Source organism: Trachemys scripta, chromosome 4, assembly GCF_013100865.1.
Source record: "Trachemys scripta elegans isolate TJP31775 chromosome 4, CAS_Tse_1.0, whole genome shotgun sequence".
Lineage (NCBI taxonomy): Eukaryota > Metazoa > Chordata > Testudines > Emydidae > Trachemys > Trachemys scripta.
Genome location: NC_048301.1, coordinates 112,701,715 through 112,714,794, shown reverse-complemented (window position 1 = coordinate 112,714,794; position 13,080 = coordinate 112,701,715). Strand labels below are relative to the sequence as shown.

At 43.7% G+C, this 13,080-nt stretch overlaps 1 protein-coding gene across 1 annotated transcript in view; it reads left to right on the top strand.

Annotated features, from left to right (window-relative positions):
* Positions 1 to 3,734, top strand: part of LOC117876512 (sodium/hydrogen exchanger 11-like) — a 44,573-nt gene extending 40,839 nt beyond the window's left edge. Inside the window, exon 6 of the mRNA XM_034768777.1 lies at positions 3,549 to 3,734. Coding sequence (XP_034624668.1) covers positions 3,549 to 3,734 — 186 coding nt within the window. The remainder of the gene's footprint in view (positions 1 to 3,548) is intronic.
* Positions 3,735 to 13,080: the final 9,346 nt, after the last annotated feature.

Sequence of the window (13,080 nt, the reverse complement as noted above, 5' to 3'; positions counted from 1 at the left end):
CCGCCCCGCCGAACAAAAAAAAAAAAAAACACTGCGAGCGCCACCTGCCACCCCAACATTGGCCACCCCTTCTAAGATGCTGCCCCAAGCATGTGCTTGGTTGGCTGGTGCCTGGAGCCGGCCCTGCTCTCCATGAGCACCCTGGTGAGCTGACATTCCACCTGAGCTCTTGAGCTATACTCACCAAGAGGCCCAGTCATCTGCCTTCATTTTGGCATCACTTACCTCTGATAGAGGTAGAAAGGAGCACTGCTCCAGCCTTGAGCAGAGGTGTAGGACACCTCCTCTGGTACCTGCCAAGTCAAGACACAAATCATCAAACATCCGACTTATCTTGGACTCCACTATCAAAGCACCAACGGCCTAGAAAGATTTCCTCTGTTGCCCAGTACCAGCTATCAAGAGAGCACCAGTGGTACCCACTAAGTCTGCTGACCACTTTCTCTCAGCACTGACTTCAGTACCCAGCACCTCCAAGAGAACTGATACAAGGTACCAAGTCCCTTCACCCAGTATCAGGGTCATAGCCATGGACCAGGAGAAGTTGAAGTGGCAGCAACCTCCCAAATCTACACCCACGGAGAAAGACCTGAACAATGCCTATCTATTCAGGTGGAAATTATTTTCATTTGCCAGCCTCCAAATGCACATGGCTAACTACTAAAACCTCCTCTCCAAACAGAACTACCTGAATTGGTATAAACTGTCTCAATTTTTGATAATCACTCAAAGAAGAAATAATGGTTACCTACCTTATAGTAAATGTGGCTCTTTGGAATGTGTTGTACACATGGATTCCACAACCCATCCTCTTCCTCCCCCACTACTAGAGAGTCCTTCTCTTCTGGTATACTGTATTGTTGAAGGAACTGAGTCGGGCCCATTATGCCCTTGAGTATGGGGTGAAAGGACATCTAGCAGGCATGGCCCCAGCCCGATACTACTCCAATCTTGCACACATAGGGTGCATGTACACCAAGAATGGAATTCACATGTGCAACACATCTTGAAGAACCACAGTTACTGTAAGGTAAAGAACCATTTATTGCTGAACACATGCACTGAACATAAACAGCTCTAATAATAAACAGAACACTGGCATTATGTTCTTGTCTAGTTCAGCAGCTCTTAAATTTGTTGGAAGTCTGTGGGAAGCTGGCAAGTCACAAGTTGGTGCTTCTCCTCATATCCAGCTACTCCTACAAATGTCCACATATTGCATTAAAAACAGCTAAAATACCTAAATACTGTCTTACTTTAACTTACTTTTCCATATAAACAAATGCTTTAGTTGCCACAGGGGTTTTATATGACTGTGAATAAGTGGGAAATGTGTCCATGAGACAATCCCTCTATTAAGGTGTGTCCACACTGAAAATTTTCAGAACCCCTGTCCTAGAGTGATTCTCCAAGGTCAACCCTCCTATTGTGCTTGTTTCCCACTTCTGCCTATGCCTCACCTCTTCCTCATGTTGAGAACCAATACAGGGGAAAGACATGGGATTTGGAGAAACTGATATGGTACTCGGAGAGCATCCAGGAAGGTAACAAAGGAGATGTGTGAGCAGCATGGGGTGGCTGGCTTACTGGAAAGGGGGAAGGATTTTCCAGTGCTCATTGTAGGGTCAGGAGAGGATGAGGAAGTTGGAAGAGACATAGTAGAGAGAGGATAGGGAAGGAATGGTCTTGTTATTAAAGGAAGGGGATGGAAGCTAGTTATATTTGAGTTCTCACAATTTAGAACCCTTTCAAGGATGTGGCAGTTCCCAACTTAGAACTCTCAGGACAAGACACTTCTCATGGTTAAAATGGAAACTTTCACATGACAGTCAGTTTCTTTTGGTGCACATTTTTTTATTTTTACTTGTAAAGAGTGCAGATTACAGCGACTGCTTCTGAGCTGAGTATGCCAGAAAAGTGCCAAACAAAATGTGTCCCCCCCCCCCCCCCGCATACCAACAACACACATTCAGCATTCGTAAGGATTGTCTAAAAATTATAAACTCTGATGAAAATGTAAAAGATAGGGTGATCATATAACCTGAGTTAACCAGGACAGTCATGAAGCCCCAGTGTCCCAAGAATTGCTTTCAGGGCACCTGAAGTGTTCCAGTTTTTCATTTCATCAAGCAAACCATTTGTTTGTTTATTTTTAAGTTCAAAATGGTCAAATGTTATACCAAATACAATTTGTTCTGTGTTTACCAGGAACTTAGTTTAGTGGAATAACGTCTGTTCAGTATAAAGAACAGGATTTGGAATGAAAAGTTGAATGAATGTAGATGCTATCAAAGTTATTTTTTGTCAGTGACATTTGTTCAATGTTTCAGAATAAACTCATTCAGAACTCTAATTTGCTTGGAATAAATCCTCCACTTGAAAAATATGCACAAGTTGCTATTGCATTGGAAACTGGCAATAGCAACACCATCATGTATTTTAAACAAAAATGTACTTTTTTCTTTAGTATGAGTATCCTGTGACCCTAAAAAATAACCGTATAAAAGTAACTTTATTTTTGACTTTGAAAATAGGGTTCTCTTAATGAGAGATCTGTTACACTTCAAGTGTTCTCCTTATGCCTTATATAACCCCCTAGCAACATAAAAACATAATTAAAAAGATACGTGTTGATTTTTGGTGGTTTCTATGTTTAAGATAAAATTATTTTAGAATATAACTACCATCTTCCTTTAAATAATCATAAGAACATAAGAACGGCCGTACCGGGTCAGACCAAAGGTCCATCTAGCCCAGTATCCTGTCTACCAACAGTGGCCAATGCCAGGTGCCCCAGAGGGAGAAGACCAACAGGCAATGATCAAGTGATCTCTCTCTTGCCATCCATCTCCATCCTCTGACAAACAGAGGCTAGGGACACCATTCCTTACCCATCCTGGCTAATAGCCATTAATGGACTTAACTACCATGAATTTATCCAGTTCTCTTTTAAACGCGGTTATAGTCCTAGCCTTCACAACCTCCTCGGGTAAGGAGTTCCACAAGTTGACTGTGCGCTGCGTGAAGAACTTCCTTGTATTTGTTTTAAACCTGCTGCCTATTAATTTCATTTGCTGACCCCTAGTTCTTGTATTATGGGAATAAGTAAATAACTTTTCCTTATCCACTTTCTCCACATCACTCATGATTTTATATACCTCTATCATATCCCCCCCTAGTCTCCTCTTTTCCAAGCTGAAGAGTCCTAGCCTCTTTAATCTCTCCTCATATGGGACCCGTTCCAAACCCCTAATCATTTTAGTTGCCCGATCAATATTTGTCACATTTTGGCCTCTGTCATTACTTTCCTGAAGGGAAGTTGCAATTTAATGACAATAAATGTTAGTACAGAATTGGCCTGCATTGTTTGTTTTATGATTGTTTGGGGAAAAAAACTCTACTTTGAAACATTCTAATAAAATCTAAAAATCCATCATTACTATTATGTTTGTTGTTTTGCCATTGAATGCTCAGAAGTGTGGTAGGTGCCATACATTCTGTACTGTTTTGTTTAAACTTACAATGAATCTACTTGTCGTGGTTTTTAGAAAAAAGCAAAGCTCCTTTGTTATGACGATGAAGACGTTATATGTGAGGAACGTGAAATGCCACAAGGAATCCACCTAATTATTTCCGGAATGACAAAGGTAAGTTATGTTTACTGCTCAAAATGTATTGTGAAATTTCCTGTCGGTAGTCTCAAGGGAAATAAAATGCTGGAGTTATCCTTTTAAACTCTATTTGAAAATTTTCAAAGTTAATTAAATTCTCTTCCTAGATCTTGGAATTGTGTGCCCGCCACGTGAACTCTGGAATAATTAATAGCAGTTTGTCTTGTTGAGGCTGTGCATTTCAATACATGCTCAATGATGTGGAAAGGTTATAAAAATGCAATGCTAAATTCCTATTTTTTCCATCTGCCAACAAATCTTACAACTGCTTGACTTGTTATTATTCCCTTTCAGAAGTCAGGGTTTTTCTGCTTACTTAGAAGTTAGTACTAACTGTTCTTGGGTAAGGAGCACTCTTCTAAGGGGTATATAGCTTGTGCCACCTTTCCACCTGAGGGTTGAGGAGCTCCCCTACTGCTGAGGTCTTCAAATCTGACCAAATGAGCAATCTTAAAATGCTCTCTAGAATTTCCTTAGCCTCTAAACATTGTATGTAAAAATCATAATGTGTTTTTTTTAATCAATTTATAACACTGTGTCCTTAAAATTATAGAGAAGGGCTATATCCTTTAGTATGTCATTATGTCATACACAAAGATCATCTCCACTTCCTTTTTCAGGCAAATCTTCTCATGAGAATTTACTGAGGCAGAAGTTGCCTTCACAAGGTTTTGCAAATAAAAGAACATGTTCCATCCTCTCATAAGGTCAGGGAGTTTTGTCTTAGGTATTTTCTCATGCAAAGAAATGTTGGGGACTTTTGCAGATACTTGATCTAAGACAGGGGTGGGCAAACTATGGCCCGCGGGCCGGATCCGGCCCACCAGCCATTTTAATCTGGCCCTCAAGCTCCCGCTGGGGAGTGGGGTCTGGGACTTGCCCCACTCTGGTACTCCAGCCAGAGAGCAGGGTCAGGGGCTGCTCTGCGTGGCTCCTGGAAGCAGCGGCATCTTCCCCCACTGGCTCCTACGCATAGGTCCACACGTTGCCCCCACCCCAAGTGCTGCCCCCGCAGCTCCCATTGGCTGGGACTGGCAGACAATAGGAGCTGGAGGGATGGTGCCTGTGGATGGGACAGCCCACAGCAGAGCCACCTGGCCGTGCCTCCGCGTAGGAGCCAGAGGGGGGACATGCCGCTGCTTCCGGGAGCTGCTTGAGGTAAGCACTGCCCCAAGCCTGCACCCCTGAGCAACCGCCTGCGCCCCAACCTCCTGCCCCAACCCTGTTCCCCCTCCCACCCTCTAAACCCCTCAGTCCCAGCCAAGAGCACCTTCTTGCACCCCAAATCCCTCATCACCAGCCCCACCCCCAGAGTCCGCACCTCCAGCTGGAGCCCTCACCTCCCCACTCCGCACTCTACCCCCCAGCCCGGAGCATCCTCCTGCACTCTGAACTCATTTCTGGCCCCACCCCAGAGCCTGCACCCTCAACCAGAGCCCTCACCCCCTCCCACATCCCAACCCCAGTTTTGTGAGCATTCATGGCCCGCCATACAATTTCTATACCCAGATGTGGCCCTCGCGCCAAAAAGTTTGCCCACCCCTGATCTAAGAAGTCTCAGCAGGTTCCTTAATAAATAAATAAATTAAATAAAAATGATTCCTATATGGTGACCCTTCGTATCACGCCTATAAGCTTCCTCAGGATTCACTTTCAGGATACCTTTCCTCTCAACCTAATAAAAGAATCTCACAGGAAATATTTTAGATTTTATTAGTGTAATGATCAGTGCAGTTGCTCTTTAGTTTTAGAATGATAGAAATGTAGGACTCGAAGGGACGTCGATAGATCATGTAGTCCAGTCCCCTGCACTAAGGCAGGGCTAAGTTTTATCTAGACCATCCCTGACAGGTTTTTGTCTGACCTGTTCTTAAAAACCTCTAATGACAGCGAATCCACAACATCTTTAGATAATTTGTTCCAGTACTTAGCTACCCTTACAGTGTCTAACCTAAAACTCCCTTGCTGCAATTTAAGCCTATTACTTCTTGTCCTCTTTTCAGCAGTTAAGGAGAACAATTTATCATCATCCTCTTTATAACAATTTTTTAAGTACTTGAAGACTCTTGCCATGTCCCCCTTCAGCCTTTGCTTCTTTAGATTAAACAAATCCAATTTTTTCAATCTTTTCTCATAGGTCACATTTTCTAGAACATTTAATCATTTTTGTTACTCTCCTCTGGACTTTCTGCAGTTTGTCCACATCTTTCCCAAAATGTGGTGCCCAGCACTAAACAGTGCTCTAGCTGCGGCCTTATCAGTGCTGAGTAGAGTAGAAAAATTACTTCTCTTGTCTTGCTTGCAGCACTTCTGCTAATATATCCCATAATGATGTTCACTTTTTTGTTTTACATTGTTGACTCTCATTTAGTTGGTGATCCACTATAACCTCCAGATCTTTTTCTGCAGTACTGCTTCCTAGGCGGTCTTTTCCCATTTTGAATGTGTGCAATTGATTATTCCTTCCTAAGAGTGGTACTTTGTATTTTTCCTTATTGAATTTCATCCTGTTTATTTCCAGCCATTTTTCTAGTTTGTCAAGATCATTCTAACTCTGTCCTCCAAAGTGCTTGCAATCCCTCCCAGATTGGTATCATCCTAAAACTTTATAAGTATACCCTCTATGCCATTATCCAAATCAATGATGAAGATACTAAATAGAGCCAGACCCTACACAGATCCCTGTGGGACCCCACTCAATATGCCCTTCCAGCCTGACTATGAACCATTGTTAACTGCTCTCTGAATATGCTTTTCCAACCAGTTGTGTTATAGTAGGTTCATCTAGACTGTATTTCCCTAGTTTGCTTATGAGAAAGTCATGTGGTTGTCACGGAGTCACCAGGGCGATGCTCTGGAACTACTCCGTATGAAGCCAGCCAGGAATCTGGGGGAGCATGCCTCCTCTCTCTGAGCATGCTGTCACCAGGGCAAGAAGCTTACACAGCTTCAACCTTCCTGGGTCTGACCTCAGAGCATTTAGCATCCCCTTCCACACCATGCGCTTCCCATGGCAAGTCCGCCCGGGCGGGGCTCCTGGGGAAGCCAGAGGGCTCTGCACCCCAGCTCCGCAGTCAGCAGTGACTCTCAGCCAGCATGCAGAACAGAAGAGTTTATTAGTAGACAGGAACACAGCATAGAACAGAGCTTGTTAGCACGGAAATCAGTGACCTTCAGCCAAGTCCATCTTGGGGCGTGCTGGGCCAGAAGCCCTGGACTCCCGCTCTTCCAGTCCCCCCAAGCAGACTGCCAGCTTCCAGCAACCCGACCTCAGATACCCCTGTTGCTCCTCCTCCTTGTCTTTGTTTCACTTCCTGGGCAAAGAGTCACTTGGTTGCATCCCCCCTCTCGGTCTCAGGTTATGAAGGGCACCGGTGATAGCATAGGTGCAGGTAAATGGAGCAGCCTCACCTGCCCCAGAGGTCTCAGCCAAAGTCACACACCGCTATTCCCACCACCGAGGTATTGGTGCAGCACACAGGGAAACGGAGACATACACAGTATTCATGCAAAACAGTAAAACTCACATAGTCTCAACAGTAAGATTCCCATACAACATAACAAGGGAAAATCCCCATTTTGTAACAGTGAAATAGTATCAAAAACCTTACTAAATTTTAGATATATCACATCTACTGCTTCTCCCCTATCCACAAGGCTTGTTATCTTGTCAAAGAAGAATATTAGGTTGGTTTGACATGATTTGTTCTTGACAAATCCATGTTGACTGTTACTTCTCACCTTATTATACTGTAGGTCCTTACAATTTGATTAGTTACTCCATTATCTTTAAGGGTATTGAAGTTAAGCTGATGGGTCTATAATTCCCTGGGTTGTCCTTATTCTTCATTTGATAGATAGATAGGTACTATATTTGCCCTTTTCCAGTACTCTGGGATAGAATCATAGAAGATTAGAGTTGGAAGAAATCTCAGGAGGTCATCTAGTCCAACCCCCTGCTCAAAGCAGTACCAACTCCAACTAAATCTCTCCCATTCTCCTTGAGTTCTCAAAGATAATTGCTAATGGCTCAGAAATCTTTTCAGCCAGTTCTCTGAGTATTTTAGGATGTATTTTGTCAGGCCCTGCCAATTTGAAGACATCTAACTTGTCTAAGGCCTTGTCTTCAAGTACAACTATAGTGGAGTAGCTGCACTGATGCAGTTGCACCACTGTAGTGCTTTAGTGAAGAAACTACTATGCCGATGGGAGAGCTTCTCCCATTGGCATAATTAATCAACTTCCCTGAGAGGCAGTAGCTAAGTCAACAGGAGAAGCTCTCCCATCGACATAGCACAGTCTACCTGGGGGGGTTAGGTCTGTATAACTATGTTGCTCAGAGATGTTGATTTTTCACCCCCCTGAGCAACATAGTTATACCAATATAGGTCTGTAGACCTGGCCTAAGTAATTCTTAATTTGTTCTTTCCCTATTTTAGCCTCAGATCCTACCACATTTACACTGATGTTCACTATGTTAGTTGTTCAATCACTGCTAACCTTTTTGGTGAAAACTGAAACAAATAAGGCATTTACCACTTCAGCCATTGCTGCATTTTTTGTTACTGTGTTTCCATTCTCATTGAGTAATGGGTCTACTCTGTCCATAGCCTTTCTCTTGCTCCTAATGTATTTGTAAAATGTTTTCGTTACCCTTTATGTCCCTAGCTAATTTAATCTCATGTTGTGCCTTGGTTTAGTGGACATACTCCAGTCTTTCTCACTGGGAAAGATTGCCTTACCAGTGAGTGAAGTGATTATGGATCCAGCAAAAGAGATGTGGTAAACACCAGCCATAATGACCCCAATGTCCCATAAGGTGGACAAAAATAGCAAGTCCCACCTAAAAGGGCTGAATTCTTCTATACCCATGTGGTGCCCTTCTCATTGGCGGTGATGGTAGTGTGAAGGAGTGTACTACTTCTTTAAGGAACAGTCTGGAACCTACAGCTGGGATAGCATGGGAGGTAACCAAGAAGACCATGAGTACTTGTGGTACCTTAGAGACTAACAAATTTATTTGAGCATAAGCTTTCCTGGGTTACAGCCCACTTCATCGGATGCATAGAATGGAACATACAGTAAGAAGATATTTATACATACAGAGAACATGAAAAGGTGGAAGTACCCATACCAACTGTAAGAGGCTAATTAATTAAGAGACGCCATTATCAGCAGGGGAGAAAAACTTTTGAAGTGATAATCAAGATGGCCCATTTTGGACAGTTGACACGAAGGTGTGAGGATACTTTAACATGGGGAAATAGATTCGATTAGTGTAATGACCGAGCCATTCCCAACCTCTATTCAAACCTAAGTTAATGGTATCTAGTTTGCATATTAATTCAAGTTCAGCAGCTTCTCGTTGGAGTCTGTTTTTGAACCTTTTCTGTTGCAAAATTGCCACCTTAATATCTGTCACTGAGTGATTAGAGAGGTTGCAGTGTTCTCCTACTGGTTTTTGAATGTTATGATTCCTGATGTCAGATTTGTGTCCGTTTATTCTTTTGCGTAGAGACTGTCCAGTTTGGTCAATGTACATGGCAGAGGGGCATTGCTGGCACATGATGGCATATATCACATTGGTATATATATAGTCTCTAAGGTGCCACAAGTACTCCTGTTCTTTTTGCTGATACAGACTAACACGGCTGCTACTCTGAAACAGGAAGACCATGTCTCACCTTAGGGCTGAGCAATATAAACAGGAAGCGGAAGCTGAGCAAGAGAGAAGGAAGTAGAAGCCATGCAGGCTGCTGTGGGTGGTTGTTTTCCCTCAGGCTAAAAGAGAACAGCCTAACCAGAGGCTTTGTTTGTGAACTTTAAGTTTGGGAGCTGAACTAGGGTTCTGAGGTGAGGACTTTATGAACTGCTAATTTGAATTACTCCTCCCCTGAAGTCTTACTAAAAGAGGACATGCTGTTTTGTTAGCATGTGTGGGCTTCTCCCCCTTCTTCCTCAGGCTGTTTAAATTAACCTATTTCCACTCCATCCAAGGAAAATTAAGGTGGGACATCTGCAGCACCACACTGGGCCACATGGGAGCATGGAGGGACTGCCTGCACCTTAACAGGCAGCCAATAAGAAATCCTGCCAGAATACATAAGCATCATGGTACAAAGATTTAAAGAAACTAGCTTTATTGGGTTGAAAAGTTTACTCATCGGCAAGCCTACAATTCAGGGTCACCACTTACCAAGCCTTGACAGCCCAAAATGATTTTCAGGAGCTACAAGAAAATCCAGTCTTTTGTGGACAAGCTCCTGACAGACTTGAAAGAAGAGCTTGGGTCTTTGTTCTAAAGGTGGCTAAAGCAAGCCTCCAGGCAGTTCTAATGCAGCAGACACCACCATCAGATTGATGGCAACAGCAGTAATAATAAAGCACTCATCGTTGTTTCAGGGGGTCAGACTTTCCCCATGAGATATTGGTGCCAGTGGATGACTTCCCTTTTGAAGGGGTAGAGCTGGTCTGCTTAAAGTCTGAGGAGACCCTTCATACTTTGAAAGATTAATGAGCTACCCTGCATTCTCTTGGGATCTACACACTGACCCCTAAAAGGAAGCACATGAAACAGCAATATGTACCACAACAATTAGTTCTTCTTCCACCAATGGCCTTTTAAGCCTCCCAGAAAGAGACAATGGTTCCAGAGGTGGCAGATAACCTGCAGCCCCATCTGACTTCACGTAGCTGTTTGCTTCTTAGAATCATCCCTTTTGACAGGACCTTTGAGAGCTTGAAACTGACCCCAGACTCTCATTCCCCCCTTTTGGGGAATTGCTTAGCCCAGGGGTTCTCAAACTTTTGTACTGGTGACCCCTTTCACATACCAAGCCCCTGAGTGTGACCCCCCTTATACATTAAAAACACTTTTTTCTATATTTAACACCATTTTAAATGCTGGAGGCAGAGCGGGGTTTGGGGTGGAGGCTGACAACTCGCGACCCCCCATGTAATAACCTCGCGACCCCCTGAGGGGTCCCAACCCCCAGTTTGAGAACCCCTGGCTTAGCCCTTTTCTGCTGCCCTTTTCAGTCACCACATACAAATGGGTTTTGAACACTGTACATTGAGATATTTTCCTTCAAGTGATTGTGGACGTATACATTCCATTGTAGGCGTATGTGTGCCCAATGCACTCGAGTCAGAGACTTTTGCCAGCAGTACCATTAGGCAGCTTATGCACTTCTGCTTTCCTTGTGCTCTCAGGTGTGGGCATAAAAGGAGTGCATTTGTTGCCTCCCTTTTAGTTCCTTCTCACCGTCTGTGCCCTGAGTTGGAGCACCCCGTAGCATTTGCTTCGGTTAGTCAGCATCTTTAAAAAAATTTGTATATATAGTTATAGTTGTATTTAGTAGTAGTCAGTAAGCTAGTTAGTTATACTTTTAGTAGTTACCTGGAAGATTTTATTATAAAAAAATAGCCAGGTTTTAAGCAGTGTGCCATGTACAGGGCAGTTATGCTGATACAGATAGCCACAAGAGCTACTTGATTTGTCTTGGTGAGGGCTGTGACGGGTTGGATCACAGAAACCCCCCTGGGAGCTGCCAACTGATGTGCCAAGACTACCCCTGTTCCTATTTTCCCTGCCAGCTCAGGATTCCAGCACCCTGTCTTGCTGAGCCAGACACTCCCGTCTGCTCCAACACAGACCCAGGATCTGAATTACTTGCCCCAAAGCTGCAGGTTTACCTGAAAACAGCTCACAGAAGTGTGCTTGTTTTTAGCACTCAGATGCCCAACTCCCAGTGGGGTCTAAACCCAAATAAATCCGTTTTACCCTGTATAAAGCTTATGCAGGGTAAACTCATAAATTGTTCGCCCTCTATAACACTGATAGAGAGATATGCACAGTTGTTTGCTCCCCCAGGTATTAATACATACTCTGAGTTAATTAATAAGTAAAAAGTGATTTTATTAAATACAGAAAGTAGGATTTAAGTGGTTCCAAGTAGTAACAGACAGAACAAAGTAAGTCACCAAGCAAAATAAAATAAAATGCGCAAATCTATGTCTAATCAATACAGATAAGATCCTCACCAGTTCCAGAATTCTCCCTTTTACAGGCTAATCTCCTTTTAGCCCGGGTCCAGCAATCACTCACACCCCCTGTAGTTACTGTCCTTTGTTCCAGTTTCCTTCAAGTATCCTGAGGGGATGGAGAGGCTCCTTCTTTAGCCAGCTGAAGACAAAATGGAGGGGTCTCCCACAGGTTTAAATAGACTTTCTCTTGTGAGTGGAGACCCCACTCCTCACTCCTATGCAAAGTCCAGCTCCAAGATGGAGTTCTGGAGTCACCTGGGCAAGTCACATGTCCATGCATGACTCACAGTCTTTACAGGCAGAAGCCATTGTCCACATGGTATCTTGTATGTCTCCAAGAAGACGTCTTATGTGGATTGGAGCATTCCAAGATGCATTGTTCCCCACATGCTTCCTGATCGGGTACTTAACTTTGCGAATACCTTCCTAAAGAAGCTGACCAAATGCCTCACAAAGCTTACTTAGAAATCAAGCAAGTATACATAACATTGAACACACAAATGGTGCCTGCATACAACTAGGATGAACATAACCAGTAGATCATAACCTTTACATAGATATGTTACATGGCATATGTAGCAAAACCCTATTCCAGTTATATCATACATACATTTATAAGCACCCCCCCATAAAGCCTTATGGGGTACACTGTCACAAGGGCCATGTGAGGGACAGGTGCCATATTTGTAACTCCTTCCCTACCAGGACTAAAAAGCAAAGGGATTTCTGCCTCAAAGTTCACCTTATGAAAGAGGCAATGCGTCCCTCATTGGACTCAAGCCCCAACCACAAGGCAGAGGACTTGGAATCAATGAGGAGAGCTCCTCCAGTTGCTTCTGATTCAAGGCACAAGTGTGGAGAGAAATGTCACTCTTCACTATCAACCTTTTTGAAGTTCTCCAGGCATTCCAATGCTGACAAGCACACAAAGTCTTGGATTTCTCCTAGAAAGTCTTCTAGTAAGTTCTCCGGTACTTGTTTGAGACATCACAAATCGAAATACTCACCATTTCCATCTGAGGCAGTACAGATAACTCAGGCTCCTTGGAGGCTGTCGAAACCAATGTCTTCACCCTTACAAGGTCCTCCTTCCATTTTCTACCTGATGCAGGGCCGCCCAGAGGATTCAGGGGGCCTGGGGCAAAGCAATTTCGGGGGCCCCTTCCATAAAAAAAAGTTGCATTACTATAGAATACTATATTCTCGTGGGGGCCCATGCGGGGTCTTGGGCAAATTGCCCCACTTGCCCCCACCTCTGGGTGGCCCTGGATCCAGGCTGCCTTGGCCCTGTCGGCACCAATACACGGACCTGTTCCAGTGTATCGGTTCCTTCACAGACAACTCAATCTCTCTGATCCATTAT